At 41.4% G+C, this 26,815-nt stretch overlaps 1 protein-coding gene across 3 annotated transcripts; it reads right to left on the bottom strand.

Annotated features, from left to right (window-relative positions):
* Positions 1 to 4,553: 4,553 nt before the first annotated feature.
* Positions 4,554 to 26,436, bottom strand: hdac9b (histone deacetylase 9b). Of its 3 annotated transcripts, none has more exons than XM_074683795.1 (11): positions 25,931 to 26,436; positions 18,449 to 18,690; positions 17,977 to 18,145; positions 16,767 to 16,890; positions 16,511 to 16,632; positions 11,775 to 11,906; positions 11,306 to 11,421; positions 9,609 to 9,731; positions 8,852 to 9,029; positions 8,529 to 8,743; positions 4,554 to 6,454 (listed from the first exon to the last, which is right to left on the bottom strand). In XM_074683795.1, exons 1-11 carry the CDS (start codon positions 26,037 to 26,039, stop codon positions 6,116 to 6,118), a joined length of 1,869 nt encoding a protein of 622 aa, XP_074539896.1. In that variant the 5' UTR covers positions 26,040 to 26,436; the 3' UTR covers positions 4,554 to 6,115. The 3 variants fall into 3 exon arrangements, with proteins under 3 accessions (XP_074539896.1, XP_074539895.1, XP_074539897.1); XM_074683794.1 differs by having other exon boundaries at positions 16,767 to 16,897; positions 17,975 to 18,145; positions 25,931 to 26,435; XM_074683796.1 differs by lacking the exon at positions 25,931 to 26,436 and adding an exon at positions 25,649 to 25,910 and having other exon boundaries at positions 4,555 to 6,454; positions 16,767 to 16,897; positions 17,975 to 18,145.
* Between the last annotated feature and the right edge of the window lie 379 nt (positions 26,437 to 26,815).

A 26,815-nucleotide genomic window follows, 5' to 3' on the forward strand; every position in this document is an offset into this window, starting at 1 on the left:
TGTTGAGTTGCAAATTGAATTATTGCAAATATCACTCCAAGGAAACAATTTTGCGCCTTTGTCTCTGAGCTGTACAGAGTGATGAAATTTACGTTTTTTGTTACCATAGTAAATCAATCAATTAAATATTGTTTAATAGGAATTTTATACAAAAAGATGTAACACAAAGTGCTTGTATGAAGTTAAACACCAATATTATAGGTTTTTTTTTAGAATCCTTTATTATTGTGTGTTGTTTAAACACTTGCCATAGAGTATGACACAAACCTTAACGCTACATAGTCACAAGCCACAAACAGTAAAATCTTAAAAGAACTGAGCTGGAACACAATATGGTTTCTTGGCACAAGCTCAGAGAAGAAATCACAAGTCCTGTGAGTTTTTAGGGTGCTGTCTGACCTGGCGGTGCATTCAGGCAACACTTCAGGTATATCCTGTCCAACAAGCTTGATAGAGGCTGGCCTGCTCAGGATAGGATGCTGTGAGGGAAGCAAGGACATAAAACCAGTTACAAGAATCAAATACAGGAGACAACATCCCAGGGATGCCAGAGCCCCTGTGTTCATTCCTCTCAGACAGCAGAGGCCAAGTTTGCAGGTCCCCATCTCATGAGTGCAGGGGCCACTTCCCGGGTCGCTGTGGTTCCTCAGTATCACCTATCAGCCAGGTCAATCAGAGGCTGAGATAAAGCAGCTCCTCTGGCTGGATGGTCTTTGAACACAGCAGGAGGAGAACTCCCCCTGGTCGCTCAGCTCATTAAACTTGAAAAGGTTCATTAATCCTTGAAAGGCTGAGATAACAATATGGATGACACCAGTCAGGGAGAGTGACAGTGAAACAAACACTATCTATGTTGGTCATAAACAGAGACAAGAGGCCAAGCCGTTTCCTTTTTTCCTTTGCTTTATTTTTTCTCTCTCTCTCTTAAAAAGCTGTGTCCTGAGGGTCCAGTAAATTCAAAGGGAAATAAATTAAGACAAACAACAAATTTCCTTCATAAAATAGATATTTGTTGTACACTTCGGAGAAAAAAAATATAAATGACTTTTTTTAATTCAAGAGTTGCAGATTAATTGCTGCATTTCCATCAAGTTACTGATGTGAAGATATATGCACACAGGCTTTTCCAGAAGACATCCTTAGCTTTACAGGCCAAAGAAACTAATACACACAAGAAATGTGCGTACCCGTCTCAAGACAGTCCCCCTATCTCTCCAAGGAAACTATTTAAACTTTTAAAACTAAACTTTTATTTGGAAAGCATTTTATACAAAAAGATGTAACACAAAGTGCTTTACAGTCCAGCAGGTTTGAGAAACCGATGTTGTTTTAATAGTGTTGATTTTGGAGGATGAAGCTGGTTCTCCAGAATTCTTCAAACGCAGATGTCTGCAGGACACGTAGCCATGAGAATAATTGCCAGTTTGTCTTGTTGAAATAAAACTACCTTAAGTATGGCAATGAAGAAACTTAACTTAACTTTGATTTTTATTTGAAATGAATTATTAGAACCCCAAAACATGGCTAAATGATTTTCAGCTGCTAAAGTAGGACCAGGGATAACTTAATCACACAGCTTATATCAAATCCATCCATGGAAAGGACTCATATTTCACCCTTGCCTGTTGACACTGCGGTAAAATGTTGTCGTTGCAGTCTACATTTGATATGGTCAAACACTGTGGCAAAAATTGTAATTTTTTTTTCAATAAGTACTCTTACATGTAGCTTCAGAAATCAGGCTATGAGCTTGGCTATTAAAATGCATGTAACCAGCTTAGCCAAACAGAAATTGGACAAAGCATAACTCATTTGACACACCTTGATAATGCGATTGCTATATCAGACAATAGTGGGATTCAATTACGATATGTGAATAATGACCATTATTTGATACAAGTATGAGAATAGCCAGAAGTGCCAAACTCTATTTCAAGGTCTTGCTCACACTGTCAGGAACACAATTTACATAACCACTCCCTTCTCAAACCTAACCTTAAAAATAAAAAACAACAACAATGCCAGTCCATCGGTTAGTTTTGATTAGGTAGAACCAAATCACAACAAGTTAGTTGTGGATATTTTACACGGAGAAAGGTCTAGACTGCTATCTTCATATCATAAGAAAAGACACAGCATCAGTATAGAATTGAGCTGGAACTTGGCAGAGGAAAAACTTCCTGTCAGGCAAAAACCTTGGGTTGAATCACACCCGGTGGAGGACAGCCATGCACTATGTCTGAACAGCTCATCCTGCGGTGTACATACATCACATTCAATCTTTAATGGGGGACATGTAAACTTAGGCTCTATTACTTCAGTTTTTTACGATGCCATTTTTTTCACACCAGCAAACAAAACAGTGTCCTCCATTTGCTGCCAGTTCTGCTCAGTGCTAGACTTCAAGCATGGTTAAGAACATGGAAAGAAAAACACCACTCTGTACTACTTGATGCCAGATTCATACAAAGCTTGACATGCACACAAAAAGGCTGGAAAATGCCTTTGATGTTGTGTTTTAGCGTGCTGTCATCGCCAGCGTTGGTGGGCAGAGTTTGAAATAGTAGAAGTTTATCCAGCAAATGACTTCCTCCTTTACTTCAAATGATGCAAAGCCTTTTATACATCATGCCATCCTTTACACGAGAAGAATAATTCAAGTTTAGGCTGATCAGATTTGAATCATTAAACCTATTCCTGTGGTAGTTTAGTGCAGTGATTTGTATTTAGTTTTCTCCATAGTACCAACAACAGATACCTGATACATTAAGCATGACTTATGCTTGTTTCTCTGTATGAGTCATTATAGCAATATGATCACATACAACTCAGATTTTTCTTGGTTTTCATCACAAACTTCTGTCTGTCTTTAAAACTATCAGTGAGTGAATGAATCTGTTTTAAAAACAACCTCACATGTCTCTGATGTGTTTTATTTTGGCTCGTAAACCTGTGCTTGTAGGGGTTGTGAAGCTCTCTGAAGTGAGCTGAGAAGAACATGCAGCAGAGAATGCAGGTGTAGATCATCCCAGTTTCCCCTTTCTGCAGCTGAGAAGTGCTATTACCTAAGATGTTTGCACTGAACTGTGAGCCAAATCCAGAGGGCAGTGACATGTTTTTAGTGGCATGCACTAACCTGGGAGCAGCATCAGCTGACACATTGATTAGAGACTGCAGAAAGTAACATAGTAACATAGTAACAGCTGCTCTGTGTTGATTAGGAAACTTTGGCTTTGTGTGATCAGGTGAACCTCTGATCTAACAAGTAATTCTTAAAAGCTAAGCTCATTTGAGAGCAAACTTTTTTTTTCACTTACTTGTTTTGTTAAATTGTAAAGAATCTTGAAAGGTCATGATGCATTGCTTTAGACCAGAAATACAACCTGGTGCAGCATTAGGTCTGCTTGATATGCATGTAGACTGCTTTCACTCTGTTTTTCAAGGTTTGTGCTTTTTGGTCTGGCTATGCTTCAAACAATGATTTTTTTATTATTATTTTGCCAAAGCTGCCTTGTCATCACCTGTCAAACATTCCTTAATATTACCACTGGATTCAAATGTTCTGTTTGATAGCGCAGAAGGTGCTAAAAACTTAGGCCTTATGAGAGTCTGCACTTAAAGGTGATACGTTGGCTGATGTCGTCCTTCCGTCCTTTCACCTTTAAAAAATGCTTGTTTGCTTTTACAACTGGCTCTGTGGGCAGGCAGGGAGGGGCAGCACAGACAGATTTGGGCTTCATTATTTTTTCAGCCTTTGTAACAGCTCATTTAAAATCACAAGAGCCTGAAGCACGACACAGATGGACTCTCCCTGAAAAAAGTGTCTACTTAAAAAACTTTCTAATGTATAACTACACCTTTTAAAAATAGTTTATCAGAGCTTATGAAAGTTTCACAAAAGTTTTTCCTTCCTCCTAACATAACTTTTAAGGTCTCACTTTAACATTTAGTGCAACGTTTAGTTGTTCTGGAGGTATTCTCACAGTGCTGTTTTGCAGATAGCAACGTTAGACTACGGGTGAAATTTTCCAGTCTCATCATTGCGTGTATTACATATCAGACCGTTCCCATGGACTAAGCTTGCTGTGAAATTGCTTAAGCTTGGTTTGAAAGGACCTGCACTCGTAATATATCACTCTCTCGCAGCTCACCTTATCTTGACTGCTCTGCTCCTGCCACAAGAAGCCTTTCCCGCACACATCAAAGAAATGTTTTGAAAGCCTCTTAAGCTCCCTTTAAAGGGTTACAAAGATCCCCTGAAAATAAAGAGCAAAGTTAAAGGACTGACTGTGGGAAAAGCAGCCCCGATAATGATTTAGGCAGTCCATCTGAAATGATGATCAAATTTAGGATGTTTTATGTTATTCAAAAATCTAACCACACATTTGAGAAAGGTTTTTATAAAGCTGAGTGTTTGGATTTCTGTTTTTCAGTTGCCGCTCAATAAGATGAATGTTAGTAGAAGTAACCAACAAATGCTGAAAAAGTCAGAGGTAAATGAACTTTATTTTAGAAAAAAACAAAAGTTTTTCACACAAGGCAAAAAAAGAGAAAATATGCAAACTGCTATGAACAGACCACAGGACCCCGACCCCCTCTGCCCCCCACTGCCAGCAAAGGGGTTCTTATTACAACCAAATCAAAGGAGCAAGACAACAAGACTCACATTGTTCCGATTGTGTTTACTTACACTAGAAACATTAAAACCCGACAATCTGAATGTACATTATAAGACAGACAGTTTTGATTTTCACATGAATCCAAACACAGAACCTGATACTAGAATATTTTTTTACATTTAGCTGACGGTACAAATGAAACAGGAAGGTTTACTGCTATGCCATACATTTGATTGATCACTTTAAGACAGACTATACATGTCGCAATGGGCACTTTCAGGGGAAAACAGGCTTGAAAAAAAAAAACAAGAAAAGAAAAGGAGCAAGGTCCCATCCAGGTTTTTTTTTTCCACTGAAGTAACATCAAACCTGCCTGTTGAGGTAAGCATGCCACCAGGGAAAATGAAGGAAGCGATTCCCCTTAGAAGGGACTCCCTTAACCATATCCCCACTCACTTTGTAATTCGCCTTGACAGTAAATCAATTCTCAAGCCTGGCCCCTTGGACTCCTCCAACCCTAGGTCCTCCTCTCTCAACATTCCTGCACACATGAATCACTCCAAGTCCTGGCTTCTTAGAAGGCATTTCCTGCCCAGCCCTCTCTCTTTCTCTCCGTCTGACTCCTCCGCTGAAAGCCGGGCAAGAACCCACCGAGCTTTGATTTGGACCCGGAGGGAGAAAGGGAGGAGAGCCCAGCTTAGCACGGAGCCATGGGCTCTGGGACTGTTTCGAGTGAGAGGGAGAGGAGGACAGAGACTCTGAGTCTCAGGGTGTGTTGGGAGAAGCCTGCACACCGAGGCAGAGGTTTAGAGCTTCATCCTTCAAATTGCAATATGAGCAGCGGACCATGTTCCAATGGCAATATCACTCCTGGCGCAAAACAGTGTGCCCTGAGGGAGCGTCCTCTGTCAGGATTTAAGTATACATTCTCTCTAAGACGGATATTCATTATTATTTCAGCTCTGACACCACTCATCATGGAGTGTGTAGTGTTTTCAAGTCTTTAACACACTGTGAGGACTTTGTGGTAACTTTGAAAGTGGGTAAAATAGCATTCAAACAATTTATGGCAAAAATGTACACAACAGGAACATAATTTTTCTTCTCAAAGCTGTACACCTGTTTGACCATCACTCTAGAAGTCATCTTTGATGCTTAATGGACAGTATATGTACAAAGGACTTTCTGTCGTTTGAACAGATTGCAGACAACCAAAGCAGCTTTACAACAACGGTCGAAACTGTCTTTATAGTATATACACAGAGAGGAAACATACATATTTTACAGAGATCACTACACAAACATCACAAACAGAGAGTCTTAGAGTAAAAACCCAGTTGAGAGCTGTAACAGGGAGAGCTGGCCTACTGTGCATGTGTGCCTGGTTGTGTGTGTGCGTGTGTGCGTGCGTGTGTGCGTAAACTGCAGGGATGTAGATGCTCGTATAAACCTGTTTATCTGCGAATGTTGTGAGTGTGTGATCTCATCCTCCTCTTTCATATCATGGCTCTTATCACTAGTCTTCCTTTGACCTGGTGCAGATAGGTGCTCTGCTCAGACACTAAGCTCTGATTGGTCAGGGCTTCATCCTCGCTATCAACCGGCTCCTCCTTCACCTTGATGACCCCACAGTGGGCGTCTGGGAGCTCTGCGCTTGAGCCACTGCTGCTGCTGCTGCTCAGCGTGTGCTTCCGGATGACTCCTCCAGGGGGCAGCCTGTCCTCCTGCATGCTCTCTGTGTGCTCTCTGTCCTGCTGCTGCTCATCCTGCTCCTCCTCTGACTCCTGCAGGTGTGCGTTGGGCTGACGTAACTGCTCGATGGACTTGGACAACAGCTGTAAAACATATCAGCTCCACATTAATGGTGATATCTTAGCGCCACTAATCCAAAACAAACTTCAATCTGAACAAAGAAAAAGAAAAATCCATCTCAAGTTTGTGAAATTCATCTGAAAGAAAGGATTTGCCTGACACTTCCAGAACAAATGAAAAGTCCGTGGCTTGGTCAGAGACATTTGGTTAGGCTTTGTATGTTTTTAAAACAGGTTAAAAACACCAAACAAGCACAAAAGCCCTTTTTTTCAAATTCGTATTTCTTAGTTTCTATTCAAGTAAAACTTAGTACAGAATCTAAAACTATACAAATAACACAATATTTAATTCAACAGCCACAGAAGCCTTACTGTGTTGATAAATCCAGTCTGAACAAATCTTTTCACAAGATATGGTTTTTGTTTTCAAAAGGAACAAGAAACAGAGATTTGAGTTTTGTACTCAATCCTAAGGGTGCACAACAAATCAGCTTCAACCTTAAAAACGTTACGAAAAGGAAATATCAAACTAATGCCAGAGACTTTGTTCAACTGCATTTTAAGCTTAGCAGCAGATTAGCCTTTGTTCCTCCCAATCACATGAGTTGACAAAATTAAATAATGGTTGGTGTTATAAAAAGTAGATTAGAGTTAATCTACCTTTAAAGAACATTTAAAACTTGGATTTTTATGAATTAGTGTGCTAATAAATGTTCAACATTTATTAAAGAAAGTGAGGAATGACGGATAAAATTGAACCCATCAGAAAGGTTATTCAGTGTCTCACAGCTTGGCTGCACCAGACATGCTGTAATGGTGCCAGGATTTGATTGCTCTGCCACAAGAGGGCATCAAGAGCAGGTCTGACAAGCACGGTTTCAAGCACGTAACCAACCACATTTAGGTCCACAGAATTTAGGTCTTATATAAATATCCCTCCAACTATTAGAATTAGCCTCTTTAGCTTAGTATTAGTAAACACCGTTCATATCTCTTCTTAAAATCCTTAAGCTCTTGTAAATTTCCATGAGCTCCCCCTGCTGTCACAGGCACTAAAGGACGTTTAAAAACAACCGCAGACAAGCCTCTGCTAGGAAATTAATTAGGGCAATGTTTCAGAGATCCCTCTCAATAAACACTGAGGGCTCATCCCCGATTAGAGGCCATTTATAACCTCCACTTAAAGAGGCTTTACTCGCGATCTCATTGGCCCCTGTGATTAGAACATGGCCTGTTCACATGTTTCTGGACAAGATGTTGCAATTATTCCAAAGCTCTTTTCAAATCAAATCAAACCAGCTTCACACAGTCCTTTTCAGTAATTAAATCTGATACTAAAACTAATTTTAGCTGCTTGGCAGTGATCCATGCTGGTTATTTCAAATGCAAAAGGGGAATTAAGACTAAACTTTTGGTTACAGCTTCAGCTGGACATCCACACTGTACAACTCACCAAGTGCTTGTAGTGCTTTGTGCTTTTTATTACTTCTAGGTATGAGCTGTTCAATGGTTCCCATGGCCCTTTCAGGGCCCAGCGTTGGGACACATCAGTATGTGAGCTCACACAATGCGGCCTTTCACAGGGTCTGCCACCTCACACACGTCCCTCAGCAGAATAATTACACTCTGTGTATGGAGGGGTCACCTCGGCCAACTAACAGAAACATAAATATTGCCACAGAGGAACAAAATGTATTCTGGGCACTTTTTGCCTTCATTTGAACATAGCTGAATTGAATTTCACAGAGTTTGCATGTGAGCAGCACAGATGCCTTAAGCTATGATAACAGAATTAGTGCAGGGGAAGCATTTCTTTCCCATTTGAAGTCAGGCAGAAGTCCTTTGCTCGGCAGAAATAACATCAGGATTCCAGGGAAGAACAGACAACGGCTCAGGTCTGTAAACCTGAGCTACCACAGATGCTTTTACAAAAGGCTAAAAATAGAGCAGCATTTGTGTGCTTGAAATGATTAAATCAGACTCCCTGCAGTAAAACCAGTCCTCACGAGACCTAAGAGGAATAGAGGAGGTTGCGAAACAGACTCTAAAAGTCCAAGTCCTCTCCTGTGATTTGAGTATTACTAGAAAAACACAATACCTTATTTATATGGATCTGCTGCTGGTATTGTTTCTGTTTCTCCAGGAAGTGCTGGTGTTGCTGCTGGATGACAAGCTGGGCCAGTGTGTTCTGAGGCAGCGGAGCAGACTGGGTTCTGTTCAAGGGCCGGTGCTTTGGTAGTTTAGGGCGACTGGTGGAGGGTCGATCTTTCATGGCTAAAGGGGACTGAGGGTGGGAGGACATGGAGCCTTGGCCTTATAAATGAAATAAAACAAAAGCACAGTTAGCTTTTAGTCACTCACTTTATGGAACACGTGTTTATATAGCTCAATACGAGGTGATGCAATGTAGGGCTGTCTTACCAGAGGAAAGGATCTTCTGCTGCCTCATCTGCTCTTTCTGGAGGAGATGTTGGAGGAGGGCCTGGTGACTGGGGCTCACTTTGGACTCAAGGCCTGTCTGAAGGGGAACGGGGCCCAGCAGGTGCCCGGGCAGCCCGTGTTTGACTTCTGTGGACCTGTCCTTCATCCCAATGGCAGCCTAAAAGCAGAGACAGACAGGGACAATGAAGCAGTGCTTATTTTTCAAATTACCCCTAAAATTCTTGCTCAAGGGTTGGCAACACTTTGTTTGTAGGAAACATTTTATGGCATTATAATTTTAAAAAAGTTTTCAATAAAAAAGGGTTTAGAACTTAAAAATCGGTTTAGTTTGTAGTCGGCACAGCTGATGAACAGGCCTCTAAGGAATGTGCCAGAGAGCTAAAAGGTGATTTATCATGTGCTGTGTTATCAGAAGTTGCACTTGAGTGGACTTGGCCTTTTTTAAAGTTGTGATAAATGAGGTAACAGGGAAGATAAGAGCCTGCCTGACACAAGACACTGCAGAACAATATTTATCTAAGGGCGATAAAATCATTTGGGGCTGCAGGTCAGTGACCTGTGGTCTTACAGAGGTCCCAAGCAGCCACTGATAGCAGGTATTTTACTCATAAACTGCACAGGAAAAGTTGTCATCACTGAAAACAAAACCTGGTGTAGCCTTCAAAGATTTACTAAAGTTTAAAAGACAGCAGTTTATTTCAGAATATCTGAAAATTAAAAAAGAGAAAGTACTCACACTCATGGGTGAGGATGCAGTGGAAAGCCCCAAGGAGATGTTAGGTAAAGATGGAGACGTGTACAAGCTCAGCATGGACACAGAGCCCTCAGGTCGGAATAATCTGGGCTGTGAAGGCCATCTCTTCATGAAAAACACAGTAAACACAGAGAGATTTAGGAGGAGGTGACAGATTTAGAAATCCCACTACAAGTTTAAAAGGCAACATGAACAGTGGCGTAAACATTAGTGCTCCAAAACACATAGCAGAACTCCCAATGCAAAGGAAAGGTATGAGGTTTTATGATCAACAGAATAAAGAAGTGACGCAGCAAAAGTTTCCTGGAGATTCACAGAATGGCCCCGGTGAGGAGGATACGCTATTACGGAACAATTCAAACCAATAAATCTACCACTACAGCCTCAGATCTTCAGTCGCTAACCGGCCTGCTGCCTGTTCTTCCTCCCCGGTCCCCACCCTCGGGCCACTCTCTCAGAGAACATCAGCACTGGGGCATACTTCCTGTACCCTGCAGAGCAGCGGACCAGCATGTGGTTTTGGAACAGCCATGTTTATCCTTCCAACCCCTACCAGTACTCAGTGACCTGTATGTGGATATCCGGCCCATATTTGACCCAAGGGACCCGTTCCCTCTGAAAAAGGATACCTAATGTAACGGTGCACAAACATGCCTTGCTTTTGCAATAGGCATGAGGTCTTCAGGCAGTCCTGCTGTCCACCACTTTCATGAGAGCCTCAGTTTGGCTCGGTACAATAGCAATCCTGTGTGTTTATGTTGTTAGCATGTGGATGTCTTTGGCTACCAGCGCCTGGGATATCAATTAAACCGAGCCCCAACCTTTCAGCCAACTGTCAGGGCGTCTCTCCTCTCTCCGTGTCGCTGGAGGTCCCAGCGAGAGTAAACAGCCACAGTTAAGGAAAACACAGCTGTTCAGTTAAGATTGTTCAGAGATGTGTCATATCTGCCACCCTATATAATGGTCTGCTTTGTGCACTGGGTCCAAGGGGAGCTCAGGTCGGTAACTCAGCCATGAATCTATTTGGAAACGCCTCAGAACATTTCAGTACAGGCATGCTGCCAAGCCAATGACAGAAGTACAATGACAAGCCAACAGCAACCTTACAGCCAAACGAAAGATGTTTTTTTTTTTTTTTCAGGAAAAACATAAAACTGATTGGACTGCACATTTGAAAGAAAGTGGAGAAAAATGTGCAGCACTTAATTTTTACTTTAAGATTTGTGTTCAGATTTTTAACACTGACTGCTCTATTTAACACGTTAAAAAAAAAAAACTTTTGTTACTTTTTTCTTGTATTTTACATTAAAAGCTACTGAGAGGCAGGACACGCTAGGGGTGGACAGCCCAGGTTGAGTTTCTTTAAAACTGAAGTCTATTTATTTTCTTTTGAATGTGTCTTTACACAGATAAACCTGAGGTAATGAGACCTGGGTCAAGCTGTGCCTCTTTAACGTCAGTTTGGGGAGTCATTTACACTTGAGCGTAACAGACAACAGAGGAAAACTTGCTGTTTTTATAGCTGTGAGCAGAAGGACAGACAGGAATTAAAAGCCCTTACATAAAATTTTACTCCAAATACCCAAACGAATGACATGAGGAAAAGCAACTGCAGCATGACTTTTTTTTTTTCATTTTTTGGGTGAATCAATAGCGGTGAAAATTATTTATAGACATACCTCAGTTTTTGTGGTGGTAGGAAGAGAGGAGGGTCCATTTTCAGCCCCCAAGGCACTGGAGGCCCCGATGGGAGAGCTGGGGCCGGAGCCAGGGGCACTGTTAGTGGGTGTCGAGTCTACAAAAAAACATCAAGGAGTTAAGATGCAGTATGCCTGCTCACGCTCTACACACAACACACATGCAGGCTTGGCATAACAGCTGCAGCCACACAACAGTTTAATGTGTATGGTCACGGCTTCCTGATTACAATGGACTTTCTAACATGAAAGCCTGCTGCCCCGTGATATGTTACTGCATGCAGAATGGCTGATCATTATGCCGCTGTGAATTAATGGCACATCAAGCTAAGGGCTTAATGTCGTTAGAGAAAATCTGAAATATCAATATCAGTTAAAGAGATATCAAGGATTTACCACACATGTTGTAACAGCATTAAGGAAACAAGAAACATGTAGCAGTGTTACATACCCATTAGCTCCAGGGCCCTCTTCTTGTAAGGAGTCATTATGTTTCCATCCTTTCTCTTTAACATAGGGCTACTCCTCCGCTCTGCTACCTTCTGCTTCAGCCTGGATCGTACCTTCAGGTTTGGCTCAGACGCTAAAGAAGGAGACATTTTTTAGTCAATCTCAAGTCACACCGTTTGAACCACAAAGAAGCTCAAGCATGAGGTGCTCCAGGATCATGTGATAGTGGTTTTGTAGCAGTTTTTGAACCAAAATATTTTGCTGTAATACAGCCTAAATGTTGTAAATTACCAAAGAAAATAACGTCATAAACTGAGAGGAAACTGAAAGAGAAATAAAAAGGCTATGGATCAGTTTTAAAAGAGAATAAAAAGATGTTGTCACGCTATGTAACAATTTCATTTTCAGGGAAATTCAGAGCAGCTTTCAGATAAATGAATTGAGTAAGGACTGGGCCCATTTCCACCTCATCTGGACCGAATTAGGTTGAGCAACACACAGGCTCTAAGTGAAATAGTCCGCTACCTGCCGCCCTGGTGACCACAGTCTGATACAGTAGCAACAGTTAAACTAACACAAAAACATGGCAGATGTTTCAGGCTTTCCCCACGCCCCCTACTCCTAATGCAAAACAGAGATACCCTAATACACACGCTGGACACACGCCTCAGTCACACACTTATAGTCAGCTTGGCCCCAGACTGATCCAGACCTACAAATCCAGTACATCAGTGTTGATGGAAATGCAGACTTAAGATTTTCATGATTTAAAAATTCCAGCTTTTATTTATAGGAGTATTTGTCAACAAATGACATTTTGTTTCCCTGTAGATTATTTCATAATTTTTAAACCCTTATTTAGCACAGGTAGGTTTACTGAGCATGGCTGCTCTTTTCCAGGAACACCTTAATCCACACTAACTCTGTTACACACAGCTCATTATAGACATCCCTGAGGTACCAGAATAAAGACACTGAATTTAAAGGGTAAACAAGTGAGAAAGGAAGTTATTGCACAATAATGTTTGGCTTTATATTATTTTAAAGGACCAACAGTTTAAGCTGTCATGGCAAAAAATTTCTAAATGTTGAGTTCAAGAGACACTAATAGGTTTATTATTACTTTCTACATTTAGGATTAGGTTTTAGAATTATGAGATTAAAAGTGAAACATTTCAGATTAAGCTGTGCGCAATGAAAGGTCCCTTTGGAATGAATTTACTAAAAAGAAATGATTGAGGGCATAGCCTTTGAGTCCTTAACGGTTAAGCAAAGCCCTGCCAACTCCTGACCTTACAGAAGGATGACACGAATGGTTAACCAGACCGAAATGTGTGTTACAGTGTGAACAGATTATATAATCCAAAAACTAAGAAATGCACTGAATGGGGAATATAAATGGAGAATAAAAAGTAGGAATGCATTCATGTTCCTGTCTTGTCCCACTGGGGGAGACGCAGTAGGTCAGCAGGTCTGGGGTAGACTCCTCATCAACCCTTCAGACAGAGAATCCCACAGACAGCCAAACACACCAAAGTAAACAAGCAGAACTGATAAGCAGGTCTTTAGACTGAAAGCCAGAGCACACTGCATTAAAGTTATGTAAACTGTTACACAATAGCCAACCTGCTTCAATTATTTAGTTCCGATCAATAATTAAAGAGGTCTTTTGCAGTGTGTACAACATACAGCTACACATGACAAAGTGGGGCTATGACGTGGGAGCACTGCAGGGAGGAGGAGGAGGGGGAGTGCTGAAGGGGGCACAGCTAGGAGAGTGGGCCAGATGCTGCTATTTCTGGCTTTTGTCAAAAGCAGCAAAACCCTTTTTCCCTAATACGTGGCACAGACCTCTAATCCTGTGGGTGTGAGGTAGAATGAAAGAGAGCGAGGGAGGAAGAAAGGAGGCAGGAGAGATAAGTGAAGAGAAAACGCTGTTGGGAGTCGTTATGAATCTGCTTCACGCCCTGCTGCCTTGATTGCTTTCTATTTTTACACACTGCTGCCACCAAGCTACGCATCCCAATTGGTCGCCACGGGAACGCCAGACAGCAGCACGGGAACAAACACTTTCTTGCTGGTCTCTACGGATCAAAACGCCCTGGCGCACTGTGCAACAGGAGGCAATGATGGCTGAGGCAAAGTGCATACACTGAACACCTGGGTCACTTAAAGAAGGCATACAGTAATGGGTGCTATAAACATGAATCAGTCACCTTGTTTCATCTGAAAGTGAGCGTGTTGTACTCCTGTTTTGTATCTCCAGTGGGTGTCGGTGCCCATTAAAACCTGGACCTGGACAGATGGCTGTGTGGAAAGCTAAGGTGTGTGTTCTGTACTCAAGGGGACCTGCTTTGCATTTTCCTGACACTTCTGTGTAAACTGATGCTAGCGCAAATGAATAAGTACTCACTTTTCTTTTAAACGCATACTTTTTAAAGCATGTGTCTACTTTCAGTTCCTTGAGAGTTCAGATATTTATACAGCTCATAAAATTAGCAAGCTAAATTCTTTAACACCAGTAAAGAACAGGCAGTATTCTCAAGGTAAAGACTCAACACACAAACTTTACTTGCTCCAGCTTCAGTTCTACCTTTGTAGGATTATTTTTGAAAACCTTTCCCGCACCTGCTGAATGCACTCATTTGGTAACTGGGTCAAGACCAGAGAGGCTGTTGCACTTCTTACTGCTAAGCTGCGACTATTCTTGCCACAGACTATCGCGTGCTCTCAGTCCACTCTATTCTAGTCCCTGGAAGTGAAACAAAGAGGATGTATACCCAGTAAACACGCCAATTATGTGAAAAACCTTATAAACCTCTCAGTAAAATAAAATTAAGCACAGTATAACTATTCTTGATTTAGAGAGAGATTTGTAGAAATCAAGGCACAGATGATTTCTTTTGTGGGCTACTTTTGTATGGACTTTGTGATGTCATCTGAGCACTTAATAGTTTCTTTGTATTAGATTAAAGCAATTGCTTTGTTGTTGAAATGTACTGTGTTTAAATTATTTAAAGAAGTTTTAGAAGAGATTTATTGTCTACCTAGAATATCGTCACCCTATCATGAACTGAAACCTCAACCAGAGAGAGATGTCTCTCCACCCTCTGGCCAGATGAAGCAGTGGGGAGTCTCACTCGGAGCATTTGAGTCATCTCCACTTTGTTTTGAGAGAGCTATCTTTGCTTAAACAAACAGTCTTGTCAGGGTTCATCCAGCCAGGGCCCGCCTTAACTCCACAACACCTGCCAATCAGCTATTAGTGACAGCCAGTGGCTCGAGGAACAACACTACCTTTGTGTGTTCCCCTCTGGTGCAAAGCTCTCAGAGGACCTTAATGAAGACAGACAGGAAGTGGGGGAGGAAGAGCTTAGCAGGAAATGACCACATATAGATTCAGGAATCCGAAGAGCAAAAGAGCTTTATCGTGTCAGAGAGACAGGGCGATGATTTAACCCTGAACTCAAAGTTAAATGAAAAGGCTTGAGCAGATTGGTTGAAATTGTACCCATCATGGTATTTATTTAAACGTGCATTTTGTATTCCCAGAAAAGAGTAAACACTGCTACCATGCTAAAGGTTCTCTGTGATTTGAGAAAACTGCCTCTAACTAGCTATTACACTTGTGAGGTACTGCTTTACCTAATAGATCCAAACGCATGACCCCAGGATGTAAATATATATTTACAAGAGGCTATTCTCTGCTCTGAAGACAATACAATTTAAAGAGATTACAATAAATAAAGTCACCCAGAGCTTTCATTGGCTTTTCTAATATTTATCTTTGCCATGCAGAGACTTTATTTTACAAGAAAACATTCCTTTGCTTGATCTCTAAACTATGTATACATGCAAAATGACAGGCCAGCAGTTAAAAACTCAACAAGTATAATTGCTTTCTGATGTAATTAAAAGAGACACAGGGGGAAAAGAACATAATGTAATTTGCTGACCTCATTGCCAAATTATGAAGTTTTAAGTTTGGCGACGACTTGTGCTCGTACAAAGTGAGGAGGAGGAATTTATTCTTATTTACACAGCCATCCCAAAAGGGCTCACCAAACTTTAAACCAACAAACCTGAGCTGCCTTTTGGTGGGAGCCTGTGTCTTTTCAAAGCTGTTTTTGAAGCAAATAACTCGTGTAATTAATCCGCCTTAATTCGTCCATTTGCCACTAAACTAAAGTGGCCATGGAGCTCTGTTTATTACATAGGAGCAAATGACGTCCCTTTTCAATAAAAGGCAACAGAAATTCAATGAATGTCACTGTTAATTAAAATGAAAACTTTTTAAAACTGTGTTGTCCTCCATGTTCCGCTGCTGTGTTTTATTATAATCTAAAGAGGAGAAGGTTTGTGGTTTTATTCTGCTGTGCGTTGATTCTTATACATGTTTTGTGTTGAGCCCTGGAGGGATGTGGGGAAGTCGGGATGAGGGGGGCTGTGTGTCATAATGAGCCTAACTGATGTTATTAGCAGGTCATCAGCAACCTCAGGAAATACTCAACGGGTACACTGACCTTATGACCAACAAGGGTCAAAAAGACATTCTCTGTATTTCTAACCCAAAGAAGAAAACGGGGAAAAAAAAAAAACATACAACAGAATAATACAAGGAAGCATTTAAACACTAGCTATGCACAAACCTTGATTATGTAGGCATTTCAGACAGTGTAAGCTGATATTTTTGTGGCTGTGCAGTGTGTGTGTGGGTGTGTGTGTAAATTAGCATACCTGTCTTTCTCAAGGGGAAGTCGTCCTTGCTCTCAATGGGTGATGGCAGAGTGTACTGGCAGGTGGGGGATGTGCCGCCCAGAGGTGGAGAGGTTTGGTCCAGAGATGTGTGGTGAGAGGACCTGATCATACAAAAATAAACCACATACAAGAGGGAGCAGTATTAGGATTAAGATAGCGTGTATGTGAGTTAAAAATACGGCATCTGTATTTGTATCACATTCTCTCGGAGGGGAAAACAACAGGAAATACTCACGTGTACCAGAGTTTTGGGTGGTGGAGGAAAGAATGATTAACTCCATTGCTGGCGGGGTCCTTTGCTGATTTGCTTAGCAGAAACTCTTGGAGTTTCTGCTTCACCTCAGTACTGGCCACCGCACCTGTGAGACCAAAAGGCAGAAACAGAGAGATTGGGGTTACCCTAAGGTGAATCAAAACCAAACAGATCATGTTTTAACCCTGAAATATTTAAATTCTATGTTTCTTTTTTAACAATCAGATCTTGCAAAGTATCTTTTACTGCAGAAACAACTCATGCAGGCACATCTCCCTCTAGTGGTCTGAAAGCACTGTTTTAGTTTGAAGCTGCTAAAGAGATACTGCAGAGATGTTCTTTCCCTTTGGAGGGTTACAGTTGCAGGGCACGAGTTCAAATTACCTGACCTAACAAACTCAGAAACGCTGTCTATTATTAGCTCTGAGGTAAAAACAGAAGTGAAACACTATATCTGACACTATTTTGATCGTGCTATTGAAAGATATTTTCTCCTAAACTCTGAGCTTAAATGTCATTGGCAAGTCTTCTGTCATCAGTTTCATATAAGTGACAATAAAGTGTCATCATCATCAACGGTAAATGGTGGTAAACTTTGCTCTGATGATTAAAATGATTTTTCCTTCTCTTTCACCTGGGTTATATCCAACAATAGAAACCATGTTGATCTATAAAGTAAAGTGTGCAAAATATGACACCTTAGTTTTTACAAAATTTTAAATGTCCTGTAACTTTAAGAGGGTATTGGTGGGACTTGTGACAGAGATTTTCCATGTGTCCTGTTGAAAGCTTAAATACATAATTAAAAAAAAAAACAACCTTTAAACAAAATAAAATACATCTATGAAGCCAAGTACCAGTAATGGTTAAATATTTCAGAGATCACACTTCAACGGACATCGACTGCCAACTCATCAGAGGACTGTAATTTCATAAAGAAGAACTGACAAAACATTGGCATTGCCAGATAACAAAAACAAAAACACTTTTTGTGTAATTTAGGAAATGGTTATTGTAGGGCATTTCTATCAATTTTTTTATGTATGTATACTGTAATATATTAAAACAAGGAACACAAGGAGCATGGGTTACAGTTTGTGGCCCCATGCTAGCTTTTGCCAAGAGCTTTTAGAGGCTGAATCCCGCCCCTGATGATAAGAAGATGGTAATGATGGCGGTGTCGAGCTCTTACTCTCACGAGAGCGCTCCTTGCCCCGCAGGATCAGGCTGGAAACATGCTGCTCTCGCCGATGCCTCTCCTGCTCCTTCTCCTGCTGGTTCTGCTGCTGCTGCTGTTCAAGACGGCGCTCCTTCTCTGCGAGTTCCTGCTGATGTTTCATGGCCTGGAGCTCCTGCTGGAGCTGAGAATCACAAAAGGCCCACGTCAATATGGAGGAAACACACTGATAAATAAGACCTTAAAGCAGCAGTGGCTTCTGTGAACTTGCACAGCCTCTATTCTGCTGTAACACAAATTCTGTACATGTCTGTAAAACAAAACCCCATACTGTTCTCTGCTGAGTTGTCTCTTTTATTCTGCATTCTGTCATTTCATGATGTTCTCTACTGATCTGCAGTATACCAAGCTGTGCTGTGGTGCTGCGCTGTGCCACTGGCTACACTGCTGTGCTATCCTCCATACAAATGCTCAGTGCAGTGGTGACCTTGAGGTGCTCCTGGAGCTGAGCCTGGTGCTGACGGGTCAACTTCTCATGCTGCTTCTGGAACTCGCTGATTAGTAGCTGCTTCTGGATCTGCTGCTGCTTCTGGATGAGGAGCAGCTCCTGCTGCAGCTGCCTCTCCCACAGTCCTGGGTCCGAGCCTGGCCCGAGCATCCTTAGGTCTGTGCGCAGGTCCAGCGGAGACACAGGTTCCACAGTTGATGGCACGTCCGGCTTTATGTCCACTGGGAGCAGAAAATGCAAAGAATAAAAAATAAATTATTCACTGATCCTGTATTTGCAACCTTGAAGCTGGAAGAAAGAACAAAATCTCAGTATTTTGCTGCAGAACAAAGCACAGTGTTCACAGTTGGAGGAAAGTAAAAGTAAAGATTCTTTAAGTAAAGCAAGGAGTTTAAAAGGTTAAAAACAGGGATGAGGGGAGAAAATAAGAAAAAAGAGGAGCACTGCTTTCCTCTTGTGATCTTCAGAAACCTACAATCATAACAGTTTCTATAAACAAACATGAGATCACATCCGTCAGTCGGAGTCTACTGGGAGCAGCTGTACAACAAACCCAATGGCCATTTGGCACGATATGTTGAAGTGGTCATTTTGAGTATTTACAAAAATCTCATCTTCCCACTGTTTCAAAAATAAATAAAAGACATCCCTCTTCCTGTCCCTACCAGGAAGTCCTGCAGATATCTCATTGTGACATAAAACATTCAGAGTTGCCAGCTTTTTCTTTCTTTTTTTGACTTTTTATTCCTGCGATCTTTCCTCCTCTGTACTTAAGGGCAGATGCTATGAAGCATGCATTGGTAAGAGCTGCCTTTGACAACTTCCTCTATTATACGTAATTGTGAGATACAAAGTGAGAGGGCATCCCTTTGGTCTCCCAGTTCTATATATAGGTTGTTCCACAGAGAAAATCGATTGCCAGCTCAGAACATAGGAGACAGGGCTACTTCATCTCTCTGTTCCTCAGAGGATGATTAGTAACTGCACAATATATTTCTTACATTTACGTTTGACTCCTGTATCTAATTGAATCTGTGCTACAATGCGAGCTTATTTTAGAAACAGAATGAAATCTCTAAGCTAATTTTATATTTTTAATAAGGTATTAATCTTGTGTTTGATGTGTGGTTAAAAAGAAAATGAAAATCTTGGAAAAGGACTTGTTATTAATACTGATCATGATGTGACATTCAAGGAAGGGTACACATCGCCCAGACTGTATTATGTCTGTTCCATTTTGAGACCAGAGAAATATTCAAAGCTACTTAAAATTCCAGTGGCTGGAGGGAGATTTATTGGGTGCATTCATTGCTGTAATCTTCTCAAGGGTCACATTTGAGGGAACAAACACAAGCAGTGTTACCACACCACCTGCTCTTTGGAGCATGAGAGAGAGCTAACAAGTTATATTTCATATGTTGACATAAATGATCCTCTTTTGGTCCAGTCACATATTTCTCTTCTTAAACTATAGTTAAGTGCCAATAAAAAGGAGTTTAAACCTGCACTGTCATTATACAGTAGTCATCAATTAGGCAGCAGTGCCCTCCTGTTTGCTGAAGCTGTGAAGCTCTCTGGCGCCCATTTGTTTTTCATGAAGCCTGTTTTTCATTGCCACCATCCATGTGTATGCGGCGGTGGTGATTATAAATAGAAACATAAAAGCAAGTGGCGCAATCCTGGTCTGTGACAACCCCCACACCCTAGTATCCACCACCCTAACTTGCCGCTGCCATGGCAACGCTGGCGACGTAATTATGTCTCCCCATCCTGCAGATATCGAGTCTCACTGCATGTCGTCTCCTGCCTACAGTGGCAATGTGACATGTTGACTATTATATCAGCCTCGCAGCTCTTATATAAGGAAGGAGTCCCCAGCAGAGCGGCAGAGAGGAAGACTTACAAAAGCCCTCACACACACACACATACACACTCACATACACACACGTATTGTAGATTTTCAACTGATAAAAGACAACTTATCTTTAAAAATGTTCAAAGAGAGAAGAAAGTGGAAAGGGACTCCCGTGCAGAAATTTTTCTCCCTGTGATCTAAAAACAGCTCCATCAAATGACAGAGGAGGGCAGCCGCAGAGAACAGGCACCTGTAGAACAGACCCGTCTCTCCTGACAGGGAATATTAATCTTAACTTGTAACTATTTGACAAAGGACTCTGAGGTAGCAGGTGCTATTCCGGGGCAGCCGTGAACCAGTGAACCATTGAAGGGCTCACAGAGTCAGACAGCCATAGTGCTACTTTTTGCCTAATGGGCCTAAATATAGCGAGAAAAAAAACACCTGCTGCCTGGGAGAATTCACCACTGAGATATCTAATTAATCTCATATTTCATTCTGTACCCTCACTGTGACTGGCATTAAGGATCTCTACTTTGATCTGCACATCAAGCTGAGCCCCCATCAGAAAATATCAGACAGTGCTTTAAACGGATGGGAAGAGGGGAAGAGGAGGAGGAGGAGGAGTGTGAAAGCTTAAGCCACCTTTGATAACCAACGCTGTACGAAATGGCCCTAGAGGAAACCACAACAGCCTCATGTGCCCGTTCTTTTCTTGTCCACTGTGTCGGCGAGAATAACCCGGGATTGGATGACAATGTTGAGGGAAGATAATAAGGTCCTAAAGGCAGGGAGGCATTGTTTGTGCTGAAGCCTAACTTTCTATATTCCTCGTGCTTGTCATTTCTGTGTACTGATTGTGGCTGAAAAATGTCAACTATGAACCCTGTTTGGGTACAACCACTGTATACATTAGATCCAAATATCTACAACCACCAATTTACAGTTAACTTATTTTTGTCAAATGTGCCATCAGATGGTATAAAATGAAATTCTTCAGTTTCTGTTTTATAAGAATAGTCTTCAGGCAGAGGAGAATACGGAACCACCAGTAACCAGGGCTATATATAAATGCTTTTCTGAGCAGGGTCTTAATATAGGCGATGTGTGAAAGACTGTCACAGTTGTGACGCCGCCTGCTCAGTTTAACACGGGTTAAAAAAAATAAAAGCACGGGGTCACATTTATGTAACTTTCAGGGTCTCTCAAAATAATCACTGTCAAAATAATGAGAATCTGGTTCAGTGGTCCGACAGTGCCATTACGACCCTTGATACAAATCCTTTTGTCTGGGTGACAGTGAAGCGTCTCCTGATTGGTGGAAAGTTCACAGAAGTGTCTCCAGGCGCTGGTAAACAAGAGATTTATGAATGACAGGTCCCAAATTTGTTTTTAGCACAAGCAAGCGACAAGCACCCTGCCCCATGCCCAAATTCCTCCCTGTGGAGGGCCTGCCAAAGGGGGATAGGGTGACTCATGGCCTGTGACCACGTTCCCACTGCAGCGTCGCACCGCCAGTGTCCCCAAAGTGTTTATTTCTATAACCGATCTGCCTCTCATTAGCCTTGGTGGCGGTTGGAGTGACAATCACAGCCTTAATTTGAGATGTTGGATGGCTGTCTTTTTTTTGCTTCAAGCCACATTAGCAGGCTTCCCACCCCGGAGAAAGAGCAGACGCACATCACCAGTGACATTACTACGACATGAGAAGAAGAAGAAGAAGAAGAAGAAGAAACACAGATCTACAAGGGGGAAAGATCAAGATTAGTCTTCATGAAGGCTTGTGTTAGACTTGACATTTCAATGTAATCCTTTTGCATCAGTTTAGTACAAAAAATGACAACTAACTTGAGAAAGTTGTTTTAATCACAGTAAACATTTCCCACTGCATATAAATGCTGCATCTATTTTCACACCCTAACAAGTAAGTTTGCAACTTTTCTCTGACGCTAATCATGATAAGATTATATCGCTGAAGAAAAACAACTGCTGCTGTAACACACAAACACATTCTTTGAGTGTTGATAGGAGTGTTTATAATTTATCAACACTTACCTATCCACACTATGATAGCCTCACTTTTTTATAAAAGGCACCCTATGGAGTTTAGCACAACTTACAAAACAAATAGTGGGCCATCTGTAAGGATTAACCACACACCAGACACCACTATTTCAATAAACCTTTTAAAACAGATTTTAATAATTAGCTCCTATCCTTAGGCTGATGTTTAGCTAGCCATTGATGAGTGTACCTGTATGAAAATAACTGTGTAACTTTACATTATCATACACAGCCCCCTGACACACACACATCTTGCTACTGAGTGCTACTTAAGGTCAAAAACAGAAATTAATTTGAAATAATTCACCTAATCCTTAGTTTTGATCATTCTGGTATTTAGGTAAATTCAAATGCAGATGTGAGTTTAGTTTATTTCATTATAATACTTTTAATAAAAGTATAATGTCTGTAAGATTAAAAAACTTTGAGTCTCTGATCTGTTTTTGATGCTTGCATTTAGCCTTTATAAAAAACTACTGACAAACTCATTAATTATTATTACCTGAACTGTGTTTTGGCATTGTTACAGAAGACTTGTGGTTACAATTGTTTCCCAGTGAAACCTTTTCAACAGATCAGAGATGAGATTGTCTGACACATGTGATCATGGATTTTACTATGTTATCAATCATATTTCTCATTTTGGCAAAGCACACTTTGTGCTTACGCTTTAAGTATGTTGTATGTTTCATCCACTTGGTGTGCACTGGGGATCAAAATTCCTTGTCTGACGGTATAAATAGAACCAAAGATACAGAAGATGTTTGAGGGCAAAAATAAGCTGATGCTTGGGACTGCAATGTGGTGCTGGATCTCTCATTAAGTGCCTTGTTATTTTGAGCAGCTGCCATGTCTAAAGCAAGAAACAGGTCTTTATTTTTAAGACTTAGGCTCGTCCCTGTAGCTGAGCCAGAGCTGTGGCTTGTAGACTATCTGCTAACAAAGACAGCTGAGCTGAACCACCACAAGGCTTTCACTGAGGGGAGCCAGGGGTTCGGTCGTCTCCTGTTGGCCTGTCATGACCAACCATCTAACAACAACAACAACAAACAAACGGACCTAAACAGAAGCACTATCTGCACAGCAGGGGAACAATTAGTAAATCCTCCAGACAAAAAACTTTTTTAAAAATCATTTAACCCAGTGATGTCAACATTGGCCTCTACAATCCATAAAACTCTTAGTAAATGAATCACAGTCTGTTTTCTTAATGCCTCTAGCCACAGCAGCCAGAAAAAATAGACTCCTACTATCACATATAAAATGCAATAAATCTGCTAAAGCTTTCCATTTACTTTCACATTGAAATACAGAATAAATATATAGATGTCAATTTTTTTTTTTGCAATACTGCCTGGTTTTACAATGAGAGGAGTGTTTTATTTTTCCACAACAAAACTGTTGAGCATAACTGAAACAGAATCTCATTCTTGTTTATTCTATTTTGATCAGACTCTTTAGAGATGAGCACTTTGAATACACACAGAGAAGCCACCTGAATGAATCCAGATACAGAGGAGAGGACTTGAAAGGTGCAGCACTGTTATTGTCTGAGAGGTTTCTATTGAAGGCAGCCGGCTTGTTATTTTACATAATATTTTGTTCTCATGAGAAACTAATTAGTTTCCCTTGTTGGGGAGCCCACCTGAGGACCCCTTTTGTCTGGAGTTTGATGTGACTGATGCTAATCAAAATAAAAATGGGGCTGTGGGCTTTTTTTTCATGTTCCACTTGGAATTATAACAGCCCAGAAGTAGACTTATCATGTAAAATGTCAAATTTGCCTCTTCAAAGAAGAACCTAATTAGCCTGCCCAAGCAGCACTTTGACAAAAATGCTCATGAGAGCAGATTTGTAAAACAGTATTTCACATTACATGATAAACAAAGCTTCTAGGAAGAATTAAAGCTAATGTATCTGCTCCACAAGCAACACTGAGATTACCTGACATCCAGTAAGCTCGTACAAACACATCCCACAGTGGCATTTTTAGACAGATATGTTAGTCACTGTCATGTGATTGACTATATAAAGTGGAAAGAACAAATTAAACAGGCAAATGACAGAATTCTCTATAAATATCTGTACCAAACCGCAGTTATATCAGGAGCATGCTGAGATGGAATGATAACGCACAGACGCCTAATCTTAGCAGGCTAATGCCATAAGCTGAAAATAACTCACCTAAGAATAGCTGACCCACAGAATAAGCAAGGAGCTCGAATTCAGGGGCTTGGTATATCTGTTGTTTGGCTTACAGGCCGATGAGGCAGAGAAAGAAGCCCTGCTCTTGTAGCCTGATAGTTGAATAACCTGTTCTATTGACAGAGATGGAATGTGTCATCCCCCTGCCATCCTCCCGTTTTATTTTTAAATGTCCTCACGTTCAGCTCTGCCTCTGGATGTTTTCTGTGTCCTCTTTTGCTTGCCTGAAGACAGACTGATGGCTGTACTTATTGTGTTTTTCATGTGAGTTTTTTATTTCTTTTAACAGTAAAAGTACTAAAATAATTTAAAAAAGAGCCTAGATTTCAGAATAAGCAGAGATAATGAATCACTTTACATCTTGATTTACCATTTCACTGTTAACTTACTGTAAATGCTAAAGAAACTACTCAAAGGATAGAGCTGTTTTTTAATTAAGTGTTCACGCGTCTCAGTTTGTACACTCTCATTACAAAATAATTCTTAGCAATCCACATGCTACACATGTTTCCACTGAGCACAGCACTTCAACGCTGAGGTTATTTTCCATAAGCGATTTTCACATGTTATCAATAGCTACTTGCTGAAAACAAGAATCAAAGCAAATAAGGTGTGACTCATCTTGAGTCAATACAGTGAATAGAGGTTACTCATACTGATGTCATCCATGTACTTTTCAATTCAATTCTCAGGTCAAAAATAGAACAGTCAATGTCTGTGGTAAATATCCTGAGAGCATCCTCTCAGTTGTCCCCACAGTATTTCTGTCAGTTTTTCCTGTTCCCTGAAAAGTGCACGCTGACATGGAAGCTCGCAAAACACAACATCCCTTTCATGTTCACTGTGACTCATTTCAGGCAACTAAAGCCTGGGAATGGTGTTAACACATTTCCTTCATTTAGTAGGAAAAACATCACTCCATGCATGCTAAATTAAAAAGGATAAACTTCTCCTTTTAACTCATTGTAAAACATGTTTGAAGAGAAATAAAGGAAGCAATCCCACCAACAAAGACAGAGCATAAAAGCAGCCTTAACCATCGCAAAAGCAAATACCTTGTTTCAGGAAGAAGTGCCTGCTCCTATCACGCTGCTGCTTTGAGTTCTCTTTTCATACAGAATGAGAGACCAGCTGAGCGCAAAGAGTTACGAGTATGTGAGAGAGGGAGAGAGGGACGGAGCGAATGTGTGCAAGAGAGGCACTGAAGACAGAAGAAAAGTAGGAACGGATTTAGAAATAGAGGAAAGACAGAGGCTGGAATGCAAAAAGGATTAAGGAAAAAAAGGAAAAAAATAAGATTCCTCAGACGAAGTAGAGACGCTGAGCTGTGAGATCACCTGAGTTGTTCACGTTGTGCATCTTGCTCTGGTTGGGGAGCTGCTGGTGTCCAACGCGGCGTTCTGTTGTGGAGAAACTTGACTCGCCCTCGTAAATCGTCTGCAGCATACTCCACTCAGCGCTCAGGTCTCATTGCAAGCCTGCGTTTCCTGTCACCAAGAGCCACCCCTCAGCCACTCAGGGGAGAGACCACGACAACAGGCAACTCTCTCCCTTCCTCTGCTGCGCTCTGCCTCCTCCTCTGTTAACCACTCTCACTGTGGAGCACTAACACACTGCACAGTCTCTCTGTGGGGCTACCAGTTTGCCGGTGCCTTGCCTCAGCCTGCTACTCAACACTGAAAAACACAGTCTGAGGAGAAACCAACACGTCAAGCCTATTTTTTTCTTTTTAAAGAAAAAAACCTCCTTCAGTCTGTGGCTTTTTCTACCTCTACACAGAGAGAGAAAAACAGAAAGCTGAGTGCGAGGTAAGCCGTGTACTGTGCACAGAGCACCTCGCTGAGGCAGTAATGCAAGCCAGGGAGGGAGCAGGCTTCATTTGCATGTGAATCAACAACTGCGTGGCCCACAGGTGACAGAAATAGAACAATGGCCAGCCCTGGCTAAAAATAGGTCAGGCGAGGCGCGGGGATTGGAGCAGCATTGATGCGTTTAAAAATACCACACCAAACACAGCTGTCTTCTTCAGCTCCTGCCAGAAGGCATGTCTCCTGACTCTCTCTCTGCAGATGGAGGCTTGATTCCCCCCACCCACCCCCTCTCTTTTTTGATTTGTTGAACCAGTCTCTCTTTCTCACCCACTCTATTTATGTCTTCATTTTGTTCTCTCAGGTACACGGGTGCAGTGATCCATTTCTGCCCTGATGTTCTAAAAGAGGAAC

Source organism: Halichoeres trimaculatus, unplaced genomic scaffold (assembly GCF_033239565.1).
Source record: "Halichoeres trimaculatus isolate MK-OKI-2021-1 unplaced genomic scaffold, fHalTri1.1 fHalTri1_scaffold_12, whole genome shotgun sequence".
In the NCBI taxonomy this organism is placed as follows: Eukaryota; Metazoa; Chordata; class Actinopteri; order Labriformes; family Labridae; genus Halichoeres; species Halichoeres trimaculatus.

What these genes read in the sequence shown, in the direction of transcription:
- hdac9b (XM_074683794.1), bottom strand. Translation starts at nt 26,039, where the DNA reads ATGCTGCAGACGATTTACGAGGGCGAGTCAAGTTTCTCCACAACAGAA. An exon ending in CTTCCCCTTGAGAAAGACAG is followed by an intron (nt 11,907 to 16,510) that starts GTATGCTAATTT and finishes CTCCTTCTTTAG; the next exon opens with CGTCTGAGCCAAACCTGAAG. An exon ending in GAGGGCCCTGGAGCTAATGG is followed by an intron (nt 11,422 to 11,774) that starts GTATGTAACACT and finishes GTTTTTTTGTAG; the next exon opens with ACTCGACACCCACTAACAGT.